At 38.7% G+C, this 20,656-nt stretch overlaps 1 protein-coding gene across 3 annotated transcripts in view; it reads right to left on the bottom strand.

The window, feature by feature from the left end:
* Window positions 1-20,656, bottom strand: part of SORCS2 (sortilin related VPS10 domain containing receptor 2) — a 1,276,597-nt gene that overhangs the window by 23,639 nt on the left and 1,232,302 nt on the right. For all 3 annotated transcript variants that reach the window (XM_069070295.1, XM_069070289.1, XM_069070305.1), the window contains exons 21-24: window positions 19,929-20,052; window positions 15,126-15,238; window positions 12,100-12,225; window positions 1,130-1,229 (exon numbers count right to left, since the gene is read on the bottom strand). In XM_069070295.1, the coding sequence (XP_068926396.1) occupies window positions 1,130-1,229; window positions 12,100-12,225; window positions 15,126-15,238; window positions 19,929-20,052 (463 nt within the window). The remainder of the gene's footprint in view (window positions 1-1,129; window positions 1,230-12,099; window positions 12,226-15,125; window positions 15,239-19,928; window positions 20,053-20,656) is intronic.

Below are 20,656 nucleotides of genomic sequence, written 5' to 3'. Positions count from 1 at the left end.
TTCATGTAATTGGGGGAAAAACAAAATATCAAATCATCAAAAAATATTATTTTGAGAAGGGGAACCATAGACTTCACCAGACTTTCAAAGACACAAAAAAGGGTAAGAACCCCTGACTTATAACTTGGTAGTTGTATTTCACTTGACTAATAGGATTTAGCTTTCTGTGCAACCCACTAAAATGTGCACAGTCCCTTCCCTTAGACATTCAGTTGTATTTTATAATGGATGTCAGAGTAATTAAATCATACTCCTCTCCCCCTATTTATAGAAATAGGGGGGGGGGGGAAGGTATGGATATGGAATATTTCAAATCCTGTCAGTTGTTACTGAGGTATTAGCTGGTTTTTCTAAACTACTTTTTGAATTTTTTCTTTGAAAAATCTTTGTTACAAGGCACAGCTGAGAGAAAGAGAAGGGATATATTCAGAAATTAATGTGATATAAAAACCAAAGACATCAATAAAAATCAGATTAGGAAAAAAGGCAGGTATTTAAAGAGGAGAGGAAAGCTCTTCAATCCCTACTGAGGTTATCATCCAAAAAGGGAAAAAAAATAATAAAATCCAGAAGGAAAGAGAGAATTTGTTATCCATAGGAATTAGAGATTGAAAAGCTTAATTTCATGGGTACAGTTGAATCCTGAAAACTGTATTCATTAATTACAACTCTCCTGGTTTAATTTTTTATGCATGATTGTTCACATTTTTTATGATTCATAGAAGCATTGATTTTATTGCTGAGAGAGAGCTGAAATCAAGTGGGAACCTTAGGAGAGACCTTCAAATGCCGCACTTAAGATGGCAGAACTGAGCAGAGCCCAATGTCCTTATTTTGCAGATGAAGAAACTATGAAATACTTCAGTAGCATCAATGGGGACTGTCTAGACAGTCAGATTTTGTTTCCAATACATAACCATCTATCTTCAAGCTAAATTATGAGTGGAACTGGATAGGCAGCTAAAGAGTTAATGAGGTCACCAGATCATTAACAATGCTCCATTGGATAAAGCTTCTGAACAATCCTTAAATCATACTGGTGGGCCCCAGCATCTAGTCAAAGGGACTTAATTGTTCAGTCCTAGACTCCCAATGTCTAGAACAAGAACAAAACAAATTCTGTCTTTACCTGAATCTGTGTCTCGCAGTGTTACCAGTACCCAGAAGCCTCCTCTTAGGAAAAAGCTGATGTTGTGGGCATTCAAGACTTGCTTAATGGCCACGATCCTCTGAAATAAGAAGGAAAACAAAACAAAGGACAAATATTTTATTTGGGATGTCTTGTGTCTTGAGAACTTGAGAGCTGCCGATCCAAAAGAATGCCAAGTGGAATAGTAAAAACTCACTTACTGTAGTGCTAAATAGTTTAGGGGAAGGGGCAGTGCCAGATTCATTATCTCTGTCTAAGAGATAAAGAAACTGAGGCTCAAGATGAAGTGACTTTCCCACAGTTAAAACTCTCACAACTTTTAGAGTCAACAATTGAAACTAGTTCTGTTCCATGGCAAAGCCTACTCCCCACTCTCCCCATTACTAGCTGTGTTCCATTGGGTAAGTTATTTAACCATTCTTATTAGAATATAGTAGACAGAGGGCTGAAGCTTCCAAGATGTGGCCTTGGATCTTACTTTGGAACTTTACTAGCCTCAGATTTCTCATGTATAAAAGGACAGTACAGGACAAAGTTCTCTTCAAATTCTAATTCCATGTTCTAAAATCTCTTTTAGCTCAAAAACTTGTACATTATTGAGCTTCCCACAAAAGCACACTGCCTCTGAACCTGGACAGTGACCATCAGGGATGTTGTCTTGCAGAGGGGGGAGTTATGCACTGGACAGGTGGATGGAGTAGAAGACCTTTTGGGGGCCCACTCCAATTCAGAATCTTAATAATTCTACACTTCTCTGATGGGGAAGAAAATTTCCTTTATGCCATGCCATAGAATCTGAGTGTCAGCAGATCAGCTTCAATGAACGGGTTGTTACCTTCAGATACTTTTAGCTGAAAAGCAGACTTATCCTTGCAACCCATTTGTGTGGCAAATGACAAATGTTTATGGCCTCATCTTACTCATGGCTGAACCCATTAGCATCTTCTGTTCACTGTTTGGCAGCATTTCACTTACATGCACTATTGGGCTGATGGGTGGGAAATTGCAACCTGTTCATTGAACAGTTCTTATTAAATTTTCCCCAATATGCACAGGTTCCTGATCAGGACCACAGGGCAATTATTCTAACATTTCTGATCTGCTGCACGTTGGGTAAAATTGTTTGTACGATGTTTGGTGACAACAGGCATTTTGTTGTGATTTCTCAAACTCCTGTTCTCTTGGCTTCTGGGGCATCTTATTAAGGAAGGGCAGTTGGCTTTATTCACTAACATAAAATTCTACAGCCATATATTTACTTTTTCCTAATGCAGATCAAATAGACTGAAATATAATTGTCTACATTGCTCCAAAATAACGTTATTATTAAAAATACCCAGTGACTTGCCAATAGAAGATACATGTCTTTGAGCATTTTCAGGAGCAGTAATTTTCTAGGCTATCAGACCTTGATTTATTTGTCCTCCATATTAACCTGGCTCCCTTCAGCAACTGAAGTTACACTTCACCCCCATGGAGTCTAATGGAAAGAGCCCTGGGTTTAGAGTCAAGACATTTGACTGTACTGCTAACATTCTGGGTAACTTAGAAAAGTCCCTTCTCTCTCAGCCTTGGCTTCCTCACCTGTAAGTGAAAAGCAACATGGCATAGTAGATAGAGAGTAAGCCTTAGGCAGGAGGATCTGGATTCAAGTTCTGCCTCAGATAAATTTTTTTTAAGCAATCGGGGTTAAGTAACTTGCTCAAGGTTACAAAGCCAGTTATTTCTGGGTGTGGTGCTGAGTATCTGAGCCCAGATATGATCCAGGTCATCCCGACACTGGAGCCGGTGCTCTTACTCGCTGAACCACCTGGCGGCCCCTAAGCAATCGGCGTTAAGTAACTTGCTCAAGGTTACACAGCCAGTTATTTCTGGGTGTGGTGCTGAGTATCTGAGCCCAGATATGATCCAGGTCATTCCAACACTGGAGCCGGTGCTCTTACTCGCTGTGCTACCTGGCCGCCCCTGACTCAGATAAATCTTGACTATGTGACCTTGGGTAAATCACTTAACTACTCAGTATTCTACACAACTCTTTAAGACTATTAATCTGCATTGGTAGAAAGTTTCTTTTTTGAGAGATGTCTATACTAATGAAATCACAGTTCTACTTCTTGCTCCCTCCTCCATCTGACCAGAAAATAGAGGCAGGACAAAGGCAAGAATCTGTGAATCCCAGGCAGGGGTTGAGAATTAAGCCTCTTCCAAAGCAACCCTATGGATACAGTAGTCACTTTTGTCTGTCCCTTGTGGCATGTTTCACTGCCACTGATTTCCTTGCCTATCCTTATGTTTTGTTCTTTGTATGATAAAATTGAACTAGATGACCTCTAGGGACCTTTCTTGTTCTATGACCCTATGATTCTTTTATCTGGAATTCTGCCTCTTTGGTCCTGCAGACCTAAATTCCTCAGGTTGTAATCTTAACCTTGGATGAATTCAATTTCTTTTTAGTTTTTGGCTACATATTTTAGGAAGGACAACTGGGAAAAGATGACCAGCGCGGTAAAGGAAATGGGAATGAAAGAGAAGCCAAGGATGAAAAGACAAACGATCAAGAAAATGGCTTCCAGTTTTGAAAGTCTGTTATTTGGAAGAGGGATTAAGCTTATTCTGCTTGGGCCCAGCCTGTCCTCATCCTGCTTAAAATATGCTTGCAGGAATTGGCCTCAGTATTGCAGCCTAAGTTTAAGTTAGCTTTTTAGTTGCCATGTCACACTGCTGACTAACATTGAGTTTGTATTTTATGCATTCCATTAACACACCCAGATCTTTAACTACATGAACTACTGGCAGTCCATGAATTATTAATCCTGTACTTTACAAATAGGTTCTTTGAAATCAAGTATAACACTCAACTCTTAAACTTATTCAATTTCATCTTTTAGGAGTAGGCCCATGTTGAGATTTTACTGATTCTGGATGTGTGTGCACTAGCTAACCCATCTAGAAATGTGATAGGCATGTCATATATGCTTTCATCCAAGTAACCAATAAAAATATTGAAGAGCACAGAGTCAAGGACAAGTGCTTGGGGGTACTCTATTAGATATGTGCTTCCAAACTGATGCCAACCCATTAAGGAGTACTCTTTGGGTCGGATTATTTTAAATCCACTTATTGCTTCATTGGATCCAGAAGGAAAGCATAAGCAGCTTTGACAAATGCCTCACTGAAATCCAGGAATGCCATGGTCATAGCATTCCAGGTCCAATAGTCTTATCAAAAAAGGAAATACATTTAGAGTGCATGACTTGTTCTTGAAGATATCATGCAGAATCTTGGAGATTACTTTCAGTTTTCTAAATGCTTACCAACCATTATCTTTTTAATAATGTGATCTAGGATTTTGACATTAACCTGCATCCCTTAAAAAAAACAACTATCATTTCTCCTAATTTCCCTATTTCTGTTGATGAGCTCCATTTTTCTTTCTGTAACCCAGGCATCTTTGATTCTTCTCTCTCTTTTACTTGATATCCAATTACTTGTCAGGTTTCTTTGATTCTAACTTTAAATTAACTCATAAAACCATCCCTTCCTTTCCACTCTTACTGCTACCACCCTCATTGAGAGCCCTATTCACTGCATACTTGTACCAATGTAATAACCTCTTAATTGACTTTACCATCTCAATTCTATCTACCTCCCAATAACAATAGCTCACATTTTATAGGCCTTCAACATTCATGAAATGCTTTTTAAAATAAAATCCCTTTGATGTAATAGAAGTATCTGTGGGGTGGATTGGGAATTAGATCTCTGATTTCATCTGAGTAGGGAAGTAGGGAACTTATTTCACTGATACTGAAGAGCATCTGCTTTGGAAGTCAGTCTACCACAGCTGCTTGGGGCACTGTGATGTTAAATGACTGGCCTAGGGTTATGTGGCTGTATATACCATAGATCATAGATTTAGAACTGAAAGTGACCTGGGAGGTCAATGAATACTCATTTTATAGATGAAGGAGCTAAGTCCTGAAGAGGTTAAGTCACATATCTAGTAAATATCTGAGACAGAATTCGAACCCAGGTCCTCCTGACTACAAATTTGTTTCATTATCCACTATACGTACTGGTACATTATCCCCTATACCATACTACTTAATATTATCCCTATTTTATAGGGAACATACTGAGTCTCAGAAAGGCAGAGTAACTGACCTATAACTACTCAATGAATAAGTACCATATCTCAGACTCAAGTCCAGGTTAACTGCCTCTAAGCCCAGTGATCTTTCCAAATATTTTAAAACATCCAGTGTAATTTTAAGGCAGAATTCAGATCATGTCAGTTACCAGTTTGCAAATATAAAGTAGCTCCCCATTGCCCTAAGAAACATCTTCCAAACTCTTAGGATAATATTCAACATATAATAAGACTGCCGTCCAATTTTTTAATATTTTCTCCCACCATTGCCTTTGAAATATTTTCTATTGTAACAAAAGTGGAAGACTCACCATTTCCAGTTCTAGAGCCCTCATTCAGACTTCCTTTCTTTTTCTCTGCATAACATCCTTCTCCTCTTTTAAGTACAATATCACATCACACCTGCTCTAGGATTTCCCTCCTGGTATTCCTATATGTAAGGGATGTCTCTCTCCTTAAATCTGATGACACATTGTAATATAGCTAATTAATTATGTATATGCCTTATCCCCTGTGCTCATTCAAAAGATGCCGAAACTGTATCTTGTTCCATCTTTGTATCTCCAGTGGCTCGCACAGTACCTTGCCTATGACAGATATTTAATTAATGTCCATTTGAATTAAAATGACATTTACCAGGAGTATCTGCAATTTAAAATCACAGACATATACATTCTAGAAGGGACCTCAAAGTTCATCATGTACAATCCTCATCAAAACTGAATTTTGTCCGTGACATCCTCAAAAATTTTTCAACTACAGGGAAAGCTTACTTCAAAGGCATCAAATTCTAATGGTAAAATTTCAAGCACCTTTGGTAGTTGGAATTACTTTGGGATAGAGGATGTTCTTACAACCTGAAAATTATCCCCTCTAGAACATAGCCTTCTCTAATTTTGAGTAAGGAAAATTGGGTGTGATGGTACAACCCTGTAATCCTTGTTACTAAGGAGGCTGGAATATCTCAAGTTTGCAAGTTCTACACTAAAGTGAGCTAAATTGACTGAAAGTACTCACTAAATCTAGCACCAATATGGTGAGGCCCCTGGGATCAGGGTGGCATGGACACCAAATTGCTTAAGGAGTGGGAAACTAGTGTAGGTTGCTTATGGGACAGGTCTGTGAGTGATCACTGTACTTCCAGTGTGGGGGAAATGTCATCTTAAAAAATGACTAAGTTTGGCTTTGGGTTCATATATCTAGGTAGAAAATGCCCAAGTTTAGTGTATTACCTTGTGTCTTGTTTGTCTGATCACAAACATCCAGATGTGTTTTTAGTGGTATAAAGTGTTTCTCAAGTGCCTAAAGCTAACAATTTCCTATTTACATAAGCATCAAATAAAAACAAAGCATAAGCTTTCTCATTTTTTGTTGTTTGTTGTTTCAGTTGTGTCTGATTCTTATGACCCAATTTGGGGTTTACTTGGCAAAGATACTGGAGTGATTTACCATTTCCTTCTCCTGCTCATTTTATTTTTTATCTTTTTATTATTTTTTTTGAGGAGAGGGAAGGCAAGGCAATTGGGGTAAGTGACTTGCCCAAGGTCACACAGGTAGTAAGTGTGTCAAGTATCTGAGACCAGATTTGAACTCAGGTCTTCCTGACTCCAGGGCTGGTGCTCTATTTACTGGACCACCTAGCTGCCCCTCCTGCTCATTTTATAGATGAGGAAACTGAGGCAAACAGGTTAAGTGGCTTTCCCAGGGTCACACAGCTAGTGTCTGAGACCAGATTCAAACTCAGGAAGTCTTCCTGATTCCACCCCCAGCACTCTCTCTGCTGAATCACCTAGCTGCTCCAAGCTTTCTTACTACCATAATTATAATAGCACTTTCAGACAAATAACTTGGCAAAACTAAGACATCTAAATCATCATCTTTAGCACTCTAGAGTCCAGAACATCCCTCTTCAAAATCTTCAGAGACCCAAGTACATCTACAGTCTGTGTGTCAGGTACCCATAGCCTATGACCCAAACCTGTATACAAGGAAACAGTGGGGGTGAGGGGGATATGTGCCACAGTTTTGTCAAGGATGAAGTCAGTATCAGCTTGCTAATCTGGCAATACTGGGTCACCACCACCTAGCCCTTTAGTGTTCTCTGTGATTCTCAAGTCCAGGTCTCCAAAGAATAGGCAAAGAACCATGTAAACCCTCAAGTTAACAAATACACTGAATATAGCCTGTTCACCTTACAAAAAATGCCAAGTACAAAGTTCTCATACTCTAGTCTATAAAAGGTCAAAACAACTTTTCTTTCCTTTCTAGAGGGTGTCAACATTTTTAGACCACATTGCCTCAGATCCTCTATTCCCAGCTGAGGCAAACACTCAGGGTTTGGACAGAATCAAGCAACATTAAAATATCAGAACTGGAATAGACCATGGGACATAGAATATTTAAGTTGGAACGGCCTGTAGAACACAGAATTTTAGAGTTGTACGAGACCTTATAAAACCTTATTCTAGGCCCTTATTTTATAGATAAGTATCATTGTTGTTGTCTAGTCATTTTCAGTTACATTACCAACTCTTCATTAACCCCTTTTGGTGTTTATTTGGCAAAGATACTAGAGTGTCATCTCCTTGTCCAGCTTATTTTATAAATGAGGAAACTGAGGCAAATAGGGTTAAGTGACTCTCTCAGGGTCACACAGCTAGTAAGTGTCTGAGACTGGATTTAAACTCAGGTCTTCCTGACTCCAGTCATACTCCAAGTAGACTAAGACCTAGAAAGGGAGAATAACTTTTCAGTGTATACTTTATTAGTAACAAGTTATGACCAAAATCCATGTTTTCTGATTTCTAGCCTAGTTTTCTTTTCATTGTACTTCCTCTTTGGCCTTTTGATATTCTATATTTTGACTTGTTCTTCAGCTTGACAAGATGCCTTAGATCCTTAGATCCATATTCACTAATGAAAAAACAGCCCTTTGCACTTCCTAATTTCAGGCAGGATGGACAAAATGGCAGAGGCACTAGACCCCTCTACTGGCCTCTTTTGTTGCATAGGTTAGAAACCACAGGGAGGTCTGAGACCTGCACTAACTTGGCACTCAGCTCTGGCTCATGATGGGCTCAGTGAGGTAGGCTTTTAGCACATAGCTTTTATTTTAATGGAATTTTTCTTAAAAAAAAAATGAACTATGGCACTGGGTCAGGGACGAGAGAGCTACATGTTGAGAATAGGAGGGATGACTCACAGAATAACAGAACTGGAGTTGGAAGAAACCTTGATGATTATCTAGTTGCTTCCCTCCTCCCCCATATATTTTCTGGAAGATGAGACTGAGGCCTGGAGAGGAGAAGGGAATTGCCCACGGTCACAGTAAGTAGTTAAATTGAAACTAAGGACAGCTGAAAGTAGGAAAGTCCTATGACTGCCCAGGATCTCAGAGGTGCAGGGGATCTGAGTTTCCTTATTCTGACCTTTTTCTGATTTATCAGCTCAGTCATTCTTTATTTCTCTGATTCTGTTTCTACTAGTTGATTCGGGAAGCTTTGACCCAGATGGAGTAGACACAGTAGCCAATTAGTTACTACTGTGTTCAGAGAACTAGATAAGTACAATAAAAATACAATCAGGTACTGAAATGACCAAAATCTCATATTATTCTCATGACTGCTGTCCTCCCACACATGATTTATTGTCCTTTACTGATGAGTAAGAATCTGTAATAACAAATTGGAAGAGAGCTACTCAGTGGGCTTATATTCCAACCCTTATCTGAGTCAGCATCTGTCCTACAAAATCTCTGACAGTGTAGCTCTTGATGAAGACCTCTGGTATTGGGAAAATCACTACCTATTGATTAAATCAATTCAAATTTAGAATAACTCTAGTCATTTAGGGGTTTGTCCAAAGATTGAACCCAAGCCTGCCTCCTTATAATTTCTCCTAATTGTTCTCTCAGGACAGTCAAAACAAGAAGCATTCTCCCTCTTAATGACAAACTTTCAAAACTTGAAGACAGGGGGCATGTTTCTTCTAAATCTTCTTTCACAGAGGGCAAATATCTCCTTTTTCTTCATTTGATCTTTGTAGGACATGGTCACCAGTTCCCTCAACAATTATCTCCATCTACATTCACATAACACGAATATGGTCCAAAACAGGATCCTAATCTACCATATTTATATTTATAAGGAAAGGATGGATCTACATTTCATCAGTACTAGAAGCTATGACTGGGAACAAAATATATCTAACTCACAGCAGGGATGCAGGATATGACTGCCAGGCAGTGGGGAGGAATAAGGGTCTCTGGTAGACTAGGATGCTTTGATAGAGTATTTTTTTGTAGAATATATGCATGCATATTTTTCAAAGTGATCATTCTGATTAAAAAAAACCAACACACCTCCATTTTTTACTCTGGATGGGCTGGAGGAAGAAGGCAGGAAAAGCAAAGGTGGGCAGTATCAAAGATGACCAGAAAAAGATATTGCAAACTGTCAGGATTTTTCTGGTGACACTGGTATGAACTGTCACCTGGACAGGAGAAGCTGTCATTCTGCTGAAGCAATAACCACTGTTATTCAGGAACATTTGTTTATCCACAGTGTGCAGGTGTCAAAGGCACTAAAATCAATTGTTTTCTACACAGGACCCTGATTTGACTGACACCCTGTCATTATAGGAAGGATGGTATATTAGAAAGAGCACTGGATTCAGATAGGGGTCAAAATTCTGGCTCAGACGCTTGATATCTATTGGGACCTTGGACAAGTCACTTCCTCTAGTTCTAAGGTTCATTTAAGGTTGAAAAATTCTATAAGTTCTCTCACTTTTAAATGTTAAATTCTTATTTCCTTAATTCCGGGGTTGTAGTCAGTCCCACAGCCAGGAAGCTAAGAATTCTGATAGAGTTCTTTGGATTTCAGATATTTCAGCACCATGGTCAGTGATCCAACAGTCCTGCAGATCCTGGTCTGTTTCTTATTTAAATGACTTCAGTTCTAATGCATCTAATTGTTAAACTATGCTTCATAATTTATGATTATGCATTTTGTTTTCAGTTAATTTCCTGTATGTTTCTATCTGCATTTTTGCTGGTTCTGGAATTTAATCAATTTAGCAAATAAGAAAATCAGCTTAACATGTATGGAGGGTAGTGATACATACCATAACAGCTTTTTTTTGGGGGAAATTTGTTCTGATTTTTTTAAATGAAAATATCTGGATATTTAGGTAGACTCTAAAGTGTTAGCAGTATGATATGGCAGTCCAAAAAAGAAAAAAAAAAGCTAATGTTATTTTGGACTCCCCCTATGCTTGAAATTCTTTGCCTCCTAACTTCTACCAAAAGCCTTCCTGGTTCCCCAAGCTGTGTGTGTGTGTGTGTGTGTGTGTGTGTGTGTGTGTGTGTGTGTGTGTGTGTGTGTGTGTGTGTGTGCATGTACCTAGATATTGACATGTTATTTTCCCTCTTCCCTTAGAATATACAGTCCTTCAGAGAAGGGATTGTGTGTTTTTTTTTTTGTTTTGTTTTGTTTTTTGCTTTTCTTTGCTTAGCATAATACCTGGCATATAGACAACAGCAAATAAATGAGAAAGAAGAGACTGAAGAAAGAAAAGTCAGGAGGTAACAGGATCTTGGCAAAGAGTGAAAAGGACCCATATTAGAGGGTTGGCTAGGAGAATGGAAAAATTGAAAAAAAAAGACAGATGGGATATAAAGTAAAGAAGAAAATTTAATAAGATTTGATAACTGATTTTATGTGCAGAGTGAGGAAGAGGGAAGAGTCAAAGATGACTGTGAGGTTATAAATCTGGGTGAAATAGATAAGGCAAGAATTGCAGATTGCAGCCTTAAATAGTGAGTATGATTTAAGGTCCATTGAGTTTGAGGCACAATCATGAAATTCCAGTGGAGTTGTCCAGAAGCTAGTAAGAAATGTGAGACTAGGGAAGGGAAGAATTAGGAAAGAAACCAGGGCTGTATGTATAGATTTTGGAGCCAAAGGCTTTAAGGTAACAATTGAATCTATTTGAGTAGATGAGAACTGAAGAGGATCTAGGATACAGCTTTGGGAGATACTTTCATTTAAGAGATAGGAAGAAGAAAATGAACCAATGGAGGAAGGTAATCCTGGAAAGAGGTGAAAAAAGAGATCCAGGAGAAGAAAATGATCAAAAGTTAGAGAGAACAAGGAGGATAAACACTTTGAAAAAGCTATTAGAAGAAAGGGCAATGAGGAAATATGTTTGGGCATATGGCAAGACCCTAATTCCTAGGACAGAGAGTCAACATGTATATTACCAAAAGAATCAAAGCCCCCAAACACCTACTTCAATAAGACAATAAGATAACAGAGGGGTTTGTTTAGCTGAAATGAAGCTGCTCTTTACTGGTAAGAAAATTGCTTGCCTTCTGGGTCTCTGCTTCTACTGTATAAAAGTAAGAGTTTGGATTAGATGATCTTCCAGCTCTAAATCCAATGAGACCTTCTATTAAATAAAAAAAAAAACACAAGTCATCCATTTTTCTGTATTACTTGCAGAGTCCTTAGAGGATATCCTCTAAGGTGGTGGTTGAAGTATAAGGATTATTTCCATTTAATAGAAGAAGGTAGTGAATCCTAAAGAAGTCAAGTGACTTGCCCAAGGTCATGCATCAGGATAAATCAATTAGCAAACATTTATCAACATTGTACTCATGATAGAATTTGAACTAGAACCCAGATCTCTCAAGTTCTATGCTTGTATATACTACACTCCCAAGGTAATATGACTTCCATGATTCTGATGGTTAACAGCCTCTATATGCATATATTCAAATTTGAGATGGTTGACTTACCTTATCGCTTGGTATGCTCCTCTTCCTCTTTGGTTTAGGTGATGGCAAAAGCACATGCAAGTCAGCAGTTGTGGGCAGGCCTGGCTTCACCACAGTTAGCAGAGATTCTTCAGGGATATTGGTTTCCTGTAGAAATAGCATCCTATTTAGCGGTCAGCTTGCTATATAGATATTTTTTGGTGGGAGGGCACCTGGTTTAGTGATTAATGAATTGTTAAAGGAGGAAGAGAGTACTTTTATTACAAACTTCTTATTTTAGAAATTTAAGGAAACTGAGATTCAGGGAAAGAAGATAACATACTCAGCTTCTCACAGTAAGTGTTTGGCAGAGCCAGGACTAGAACCCATAGCACCTCACTTTCAAAGTTCTTTCCACTATTAACAGCATACCTACCTGAAGTCAGTGAAACTAATTATCCTCCCCATCACCAACTTCCCTTCTTGGAGCAAAATCTTCAATGATTTCCTATTGCCTTTCCTTAGATTGCAAATCAAATTTCAGGCCTTCCGTAATCTGGCTCTTCCCAATTTTCTGCATCTGATTTTGTATTCTTCCCTTTTACCTATTCTCTCCCCCATGTCTCATACACACTACTTCCTTAACTTCCTTGTAGAATCTCTGGCTTCCTTTACATCTCAGATCAGCTTCCACCTTTTCCTGATCTTCCAGCTGTTAGAATTCAAACACTCTTAGATTTGTTGAATATGACTATTTGGATATGTAGATAAATACATATATGACACTTACTTATAAGTGTGCCCAACTTGTAAGTCCCCAGTTAAATCTAAGTTCCTTAAGGACAGGGATTATATTGTTTTTGTCTTTTATCCCTTGTACTTAGAACATTGCCTTGAATATATTATATTTATACATTTTTTGTTGAATTCGATAATCAATGACCACCACTTATAGGCTTCCTGGAAGAGTTGGCACCTGAAGTGGGCCTTGAAGAAAGAGAATAATTTTGCAAGGTAGAGATTAGGAGGGAACATGATTTATATATAGAAGTGGGCAAGAACAAGGAAGAACATGAAAAAGCTAATAGTTGAGTTTGGTTGTAATTTCAGTATCCGTGGAAATGAATATGGTGCTGGAAAGGTAGGCTGGAGTCAGATGGTAGGAAGTCTTAAATTTAGTTGGATTAGGTTTTTACCAGTCACCTTGCTTTTGCAGAAGATGCTGCCTACTGTTATAGGAATAATCTAGCACAATCTACTTAAGTACTACCTGCCCTTCTAGACGTAGATCCTTAAGGGCAGAGACAGAACTTTACTCATCATTGTATCTTGTCTCAGGGTCCTCATCTAGCACCTGTTTCAAAAGCCTCCACTATAGTTATTGATTGTAACTTTTTATGATGCAGGGAAGCTTGGAGAATAGTGGTTTACAAAACATTCTATGAGTGAGTTTTCTCATGGCACTTTTTGAAGAGACCGAGAAGAGTTACTTTAAAAAAAACCCGAAGAAGACAAAGAGGAAGAAAATGGAGGGGCTTCCACAAAGTATAAACATTGATCTTGCAAAGAAGGCAAAGAGAATCCTTAATGAAAGATTTTGCTTGGTATGTTGAGTGAACCGAGTGGAACTATGTTTCCAGAAGTAATGGGAAGTCATCTGCAGTTACAGTGATGGCTAAGGTTGACTCTGACTGTGATCTTTATTAGAGCTTAAATAATTTAAATAATTACTTATGCCTTTCTATTACTGTTTGTGAATGAGTTATATAGTTATGATACTGCTTAGGGGGAAAGACATTTATCTGCTTTACTAAATGATATTTCATAAATGGGCATTAGGAGATCTGAGCCTAAGTAATTAATGAGAGAATATCTGAACGATATCCTTGAACTCAAGGTGATGTGAATGAATATGGCAATGAGTCCAGTAGAAGCCAAGGGGTTATTGCTCCTTGTAAGCTCCCAGTAAGTGGTTGACCCTCTTAAAATCCTATTATAGTTACAAACCACGTTAGATCAATTTTGTTTTGTGACACCCACCCTAACTGTGAGATTGACAGCCTGTTATCTTCATGGTACAGATGAAGCAACTTGGGATTCAGTAGACTAAGTAACATCACTGGACCCCAGATCTCCAAGTGCCATGTCCTGCTCTCCTTCCACTCTACTGCATTGTCGTTCTGCATGCCTTTCCTGATAAACTCTAAGTTCCTTGAGTCCAGGGACTGCTTCGTTTTTGCCTTTTAATCCCAGTGTTCAGTATAGTATCGATCACAAAGTACGTCTTCAATGCTCAATGATGAATAGATTGTTAATGGCAAAAACAATAAATTCTGAATCAGAAGACTTGCTGGTAAGTCCATGTTCTCCTATTTGAGATCTGTATGACCTCAGGCAAGTCATTTCCATTACTTTCCTCAGATACAAATAAGAGGGTTAAAGAAGATGACCTCATAGAATTAATTCCTATAATAATTATGGTTACCATTGTTTAATGATAGTGTGGCAACCTTGGCATTTTAGCAATGCTGTTTTGATAACCTAATTATAATTGTTACCACTGACTATAACTTCCATAAAAAGACAAAAGTCAGCACACTGGACAGATATTAATTTTTATTTTTCTGGAGATTATGCTGTAGCTTTACAGTCAGAGATAATTCTATCATCATTCCCCCAACAATCTCTTCACACACACACACACACACACACACACACACACACACATCCCTCATCCCCACCCCATAGCTATATCACATATAAGCTATGGCTTTTCCCGCATCAGCATCATTTCCTTCCATCTGGCTCAAAATTCTCTCACAGCTGCATTTGCTCTTAACTGCCAATTAGGCAGTGTCGGAGCTGAACATTCAGTGTTGTTTTGCTGTGACCAGCAAGCTGGTACCCCAGTGACACCCATCTCCATCTGCCTGCCTCTCTGGATGGCCCTGGGGCACCATCCTGTCAGTCATTGAATTTGGCCCATTTTCCTTGAAACAATAGCATCCTGCCCATGACCTTTCTAGTCTTCTCTCTGGGAGAAGTTATGACACTTTCAGGGGGCTCACCTCAGAAAGAAGGCGGGTGACTACCAGGCCAATGTCTTCTCTCCATTCAGGGATGTTAGGATTGTACATATCCAAGTGCTTGGTAAACTTCAGGGGCAGAACTTGAAATTGATCTGGAGAGAGATGGAGACAAAATGATTTGAACAATTAAAAATGATTTCTGGGAAGCTCTGAAGTACTTACAGTCTGTGCCATAAAATCCAATACTATGTAGCTTGTATTTATATTCTAATAACAATCTCCCCATCTAGACAGAACTTCCTTTACAAGAGCCTCCGAATTAGAGGGGGTAAGTGCTGTTATCTCCATTTTTCAAATGAGGAAACTGGGGCTCAGAGAGATTAATTGATTTGTTCATGGTCACATAACTAATAAGTAGTCAGTCTGGTATTCAAACTCTAGCCTCTTGACCCCCAGTTCTCAATTTTTTTCCATGCTATCAGTCTGCTTTTACATTATTTCATAGTATGGTAGGACAGATGACGAATCCTGTATAAGGTGATGATGGCCATGAAATAGCAGAGCCTGGGCTTCAACTCAAGTTAGCTGGCTTTATGTCCAGTGTTCTTTTTACTACACTCTTCATTATATACCATCTCTTCCTTTCTGAGCCTTGGTTTTCTCATTGGTAAAATGAAGCTAAATCATATGCACACTATGTTATGGTATTGGGTGAGCAAACATCTTTATAAGATTAAAATAGGGTGTCCTCAGAATCTTAGTGCAGTTTTAATAATCAAATTAGAGTTTTAGCTCTTAATAGCTTCAGACTGTACTAAGACTTTTGGGACACTGTACAACAATGAGTTACAATAGATTTTTGCTATTGGTGTTATTCATAGTTGGTTAGATCATCTCTCTAGCCAATTTATAAACTCCTTTAGGGCATGAATGACAGGACTTTATCCACTTCCACAGTCTTGTGCCCAAATCCTAAGCACTAAACCTTTACACATAGTAGAGAAGGGAGTTAGAGAACCTGGATTCAAATCCTACCTCTCATGCTTCCTAACTATGTGACCTTATATAAGTCACAAATCCTTCATTTGTAAAATGATAGGATTGGACTAGATAGCCCCTAAGGTTCCTTCTGGCTCTAGCTCTTGGATCCAATCCAATTTTCCTTACATCAACCTTGCAAGGTAAGCAATTCTTAAAATTTGGTCAGTATTGGTATGCTTTTTATTGATACAGATCATAACTGCTCTATAACTTACTAGAAGTCTTTTAGTATTGTTATGGCCAAAACCCAATCCTGTTGGAGTAAGACTGGGGATGGACCTCTGTAAAGTTAACTAGCGTGAGACTGGGCCTTGGCACTAGGCATATGATCCTTGAATGGGAGTTGTGTCATGGGAATGGGATGGAATCAAAGAATTTTAGGGACCTCAGAACTCACACAGCTCAATATACTGGAAGAGGAAACTCTTCTACCAGACTGTAGAGAGACAAGCACCCTAATATACTAGTAGGACACTAGTAGTATAATAAACTAGAAGCACATAATATATAATAGAACTGCAAACTGGTCCAACCATTCTAGAAAGCTCTTTGGAATTATGGCAAGAAAGTGATGAAAATATCTATACCTTTTGATGCAGATTCTGCTGCTAAATATAGGAAACCAATGATACAATAGAAAGATCCCATGCTCATCAACATACATTTATAGCAGCTTTTTTTGGGGTAAAGGCAAAGAACTTGACATAAAACAGACCCCCACTGATTAAGGTATGATTAGACAAGTTGTGGTATATGATGATGGTCATAAAATATTACTGGGCTATAATAAATGATCACAGGATCATAGAGGTGGAAATGACCTTAGAGGTCATCATCTACCCTACTCTTTTTACATATGAGGAAACGAGGCACTTTAAAAAAAAAGTTAAAGAAGACTCAGAGCTATTAGGTATGTGAAGTAGGATTTGAACCCAAGACTTTCTGACTCCAAGTCTGATACCCTATCCACTACAGATATGGTAACATCAGAGGACCATGGGGATATGTGAACTGAGAAAAAAGTATCAGTGAAATTTTGAATAAAAAAGGGAGAAATTCTTTCTATAACATCCATGGCAAGTGGTCATCTAGCCTCCAGCAAGGATGAAAAAGTCTTTCTACAAAGGAAGAACATTTTACTTTTGAACAGCTCTAATTTAAATGGCCAATAGATGGGAGTTTCCTCTGCATCTCAGGCAGGCATAGATTTTGAATCTAAATGTGGGAAATGAGACCTTGGCACAATGGGAAAGAATACAGAGCATTCCTACAGGCCTGAAAAAGCCAGTTTAAGCTAACCCAAGTTATGTTCCCAGGAGTCAGGGTTTGATGCTTGCTTCCATTTCCCATAAGCTACTTGGAATAGCAACTGAATAACTACGGTAACTGGGGGCAAACTGCAGGAGCTGAGTCTGCTTCAATGAGTCCATTGTGTCCTGTTAAGCAGGTAAGCTCCAGGCACATTGTCTCACCTTTTGTGGAGGGCTTAGTCTTTCCTTAGTCTTTTTGGCACACAACCAGAATGGGAGAATTCTAAATGCAGGATTCTAGAGGCTGGTACTAGGGGGCAGAAAAGTGTGGGAAGGGATGGCTGAGGAGAGTCAACTGGAAAGGACCACGGGGAAAGATAAAGGAGAGGTGGCAGAGGAGAGAGGAGATGATGCTGGGGAGAGAAAACCTGGGGAGGGAAGGCAGAGGAAGGGAAGGCAAGGGGAAATGAAGTTGAGGGGAGAGATTAGCCCTGTAGGTTAACAGTAATAGATAAGGTGTTGATTCCTAGGAGCTGTGCTGCCAGAGAGAGAAGTTCACCTGTTATATATCCCAAAGCACATAACAGTGGGTCCTATTTCTCTAGGTTTCCATTGAGTCAAATAAGATAGAGATGGCAAAAAAAAGAAAAAGAAAAAAAATTCTGGCTTGAATAAACCTGAAAATATGATGGTGTTTTCCACAGCTTTTAAAGAATAATTCATGTTTTCAATGGCTTCAGTTGCTCTAATGAAACCCACTTACCATATCAATGGGAAAACTAGCCTAAGAGTTCATTTAGTCTATTTCACTAACTCTGGCCTATTATCCTGAAATATGCACAGGGCAGTGAGGTGTTTCTGAGGCTATTAGCACAAGAGACTTGACTGACAATGAGGCCCATAAGACATAAAGGTTGTATTCTCCTCTGCTCCATCCCTCATTCTTCATACCTGAGGATTAGACAATGTCTCTTTTTATTTTTTGGATCAGGCTAATCCCTGATTTGACAGCACATTCCTCCAGTATAAATAATTCAGCTGTTATTGGCATCTTTCAGGGATCTTGCCCCTTTAGCAACTGACAAGATAAAGCAAAACACCTTGTGATGCCATGTAAACAGCCAATGGTAGAAGGGTCATTTACCATTGACAGAGGGAAAGACAAAGGGCTTTGAAATCCTTAATGCTCTAAACCTGAGAAGAACCATTCCCACAAAAAAGTGAAGGTATAATTGACTGATCTTAGTTTAGATTAGACCGGATTCTCTTTTGGTTTACTTGTAAAAGGTAGAGCAAAATGATGGAAAATTTTAAGGTCACAGGGGAAAATGCATTAATCCATTTACCTCTTTAAACTCACAGAAAGTTAAAATGTCAGAGCTGGAAGACATCTTATATAATGTCCAAAGTGGAAGGGTTACTGTATTAAAACACAGCATGTAAAATGGAAGACAATAGAATAAAAAAAAAAATGTTAGAATTGGAAGGAATATTAGGACATAGACTATCAGAGTTAGAACCTAAGAATTGGAATGCCCCTATGGTATCCAGAGCCAGAAAATGCCCCACAGGTGACCTAGTTCAACTCTTTCAATCTCCTGATTCTTAGAACAAAAAAGTCAGACCAGGAAGGCACCTCAATTTATATAGTTCACAGAGGTCAAAAATGGTCCAGGTAGCTTCCTCAAAGAACTGAAGCAGATTAAAATGAAATTGGGACATTTTAAACAACACAAATGAAGATGGAATAGAACACAGATAATGTCAATATGTGGTTTTCTAAGTCAGTATATGACTTTCGGGGACATTTAGTGGCCCCTATTTTTATTTGAGCTTTATACCACTGATCTAGTGTAACATCATAATTTCAGTTAAAAAACAGGAGTCCCAGAAGGGACTTGTGGTCTAATATCTCAGAGTGTCAGTTTCCTTCTCTGTAAAACAAAGAGGATGAGATGTGCTCTATTCACCTCACAGGGTTGTTGGGAGGAACATAATGAAATCAAAGTTGTAATTTAAGTATTCACTGGTTAATTTTAAAGGTGAAGAAATTGAAACTTTGAGAAATAGCGACTTGCCTGTGGTTGCAACAGCTAAGAAGTATTAGAGGGAGAATTTGAATTCAGGTTTCATGATTACAAGAAACATACTTTTCCTTTGCCATGTATGATATCTTGTGCTTATGTGTTTATGCATAAATAATGATAGTAATAACTAATATTTATATAGTGATTATTATGTTCCAGATACTGTTTTAAGCACTATACAATTATAAACTCAATCTCCATAACAACCTTGGGAAGTAGGATTTTTTTATAATCCTGCTTTTACAGATTAAAAGTGGAGGCAAACTGAGGTTAAGGGACTTGCCCAGGGTCACACAGCTAGTAGGTTTGGAGGCTGGATTTGAACTCAGTTCTTCTTGACTTTCTATTACTCTATCCACTGCACTACCAGTTTCCTCTAAGAATCAAAATAATGCTTGCAGGTTTGGAAAAGGGTTGGGGGATGTGGGACATTTAAAAGGCAGGAAGGATAAAAACTGGCTCACCTAAAACCCTGATGACTTTGGAGTCCTGAAGCATGGAATTTCCACAGGAAGCTTGCACAGTAACTCGGACTTCACCTGTTTCTGAAAATCGCGTGACAAGAAAGTTATCCAGAGAGAGAAGGGGCTGAAAAAAAAGAAGGACTATTGTTAGCCAGGATTGCATCAGAAGAATCAGAGAGACCATCAGAGCCAGGAGGAACCTTAGAACATAGAACACAGACCATTACAGCTGGATGGGATCTTAGAACCTAGCCTCCAGAGTGATAGAACTGGACCAGATTCTAGTGATCCAGCACTTAGCACAGTGCCTGGCACACAGTAGGTGTTTAATAAAAATGCTTGTTGACTAGAGTTCAAGCTTATCATTTTTGAGAGGAGGACACTAAGTCTTGAGGAGGGGAAATGATCCTTGCCTTAGATCATATGGTTAATGAGTGACAAAATCCAAATGGGAATTTGGGTCTCTACTGCCTTTCCACTTTATTGTATTGCCTCCTAGAGGAAGACAGCTTTGACAATAGAAGGACTTAGGCTGGTAAGTTTGACAATGGCATGGGCAGTTGTTTTTTCTCAGGAAAAATGTGAAACTATCCTAGAGTCAGAGATTGGAGTTTTATGAGTGTCTCTCATGTAATGGTGGAATTGGGCTGGTTATCCAAGATAGAATCATTATTATCACCGTCACCATCACCATCACCATCACCATCACCACCACCATCTCTATCACC

Source organism: Petaurus breviceps, unplaced genomic scaffold (genome assembly GCF_028583685.1).
Source record: "Petaurus breviceps papuanus isolate PSGF00001 unplaced genomic scaffold, PetGlider_PUasm1.0 140, whole genome shotgun sequence".
NCBI classification, from domain to species: domain Eukaryota; kingdom Metazoa; phylum Chordata; class Mammalia; order Diprotodontia; family Petauridae; genus Petaurus; species Petaurus breviceps.
Note: the sequence above shows the minus strand (reverse complement) of the source record. Positions and strands in the feature narration are given on the sequence as shown.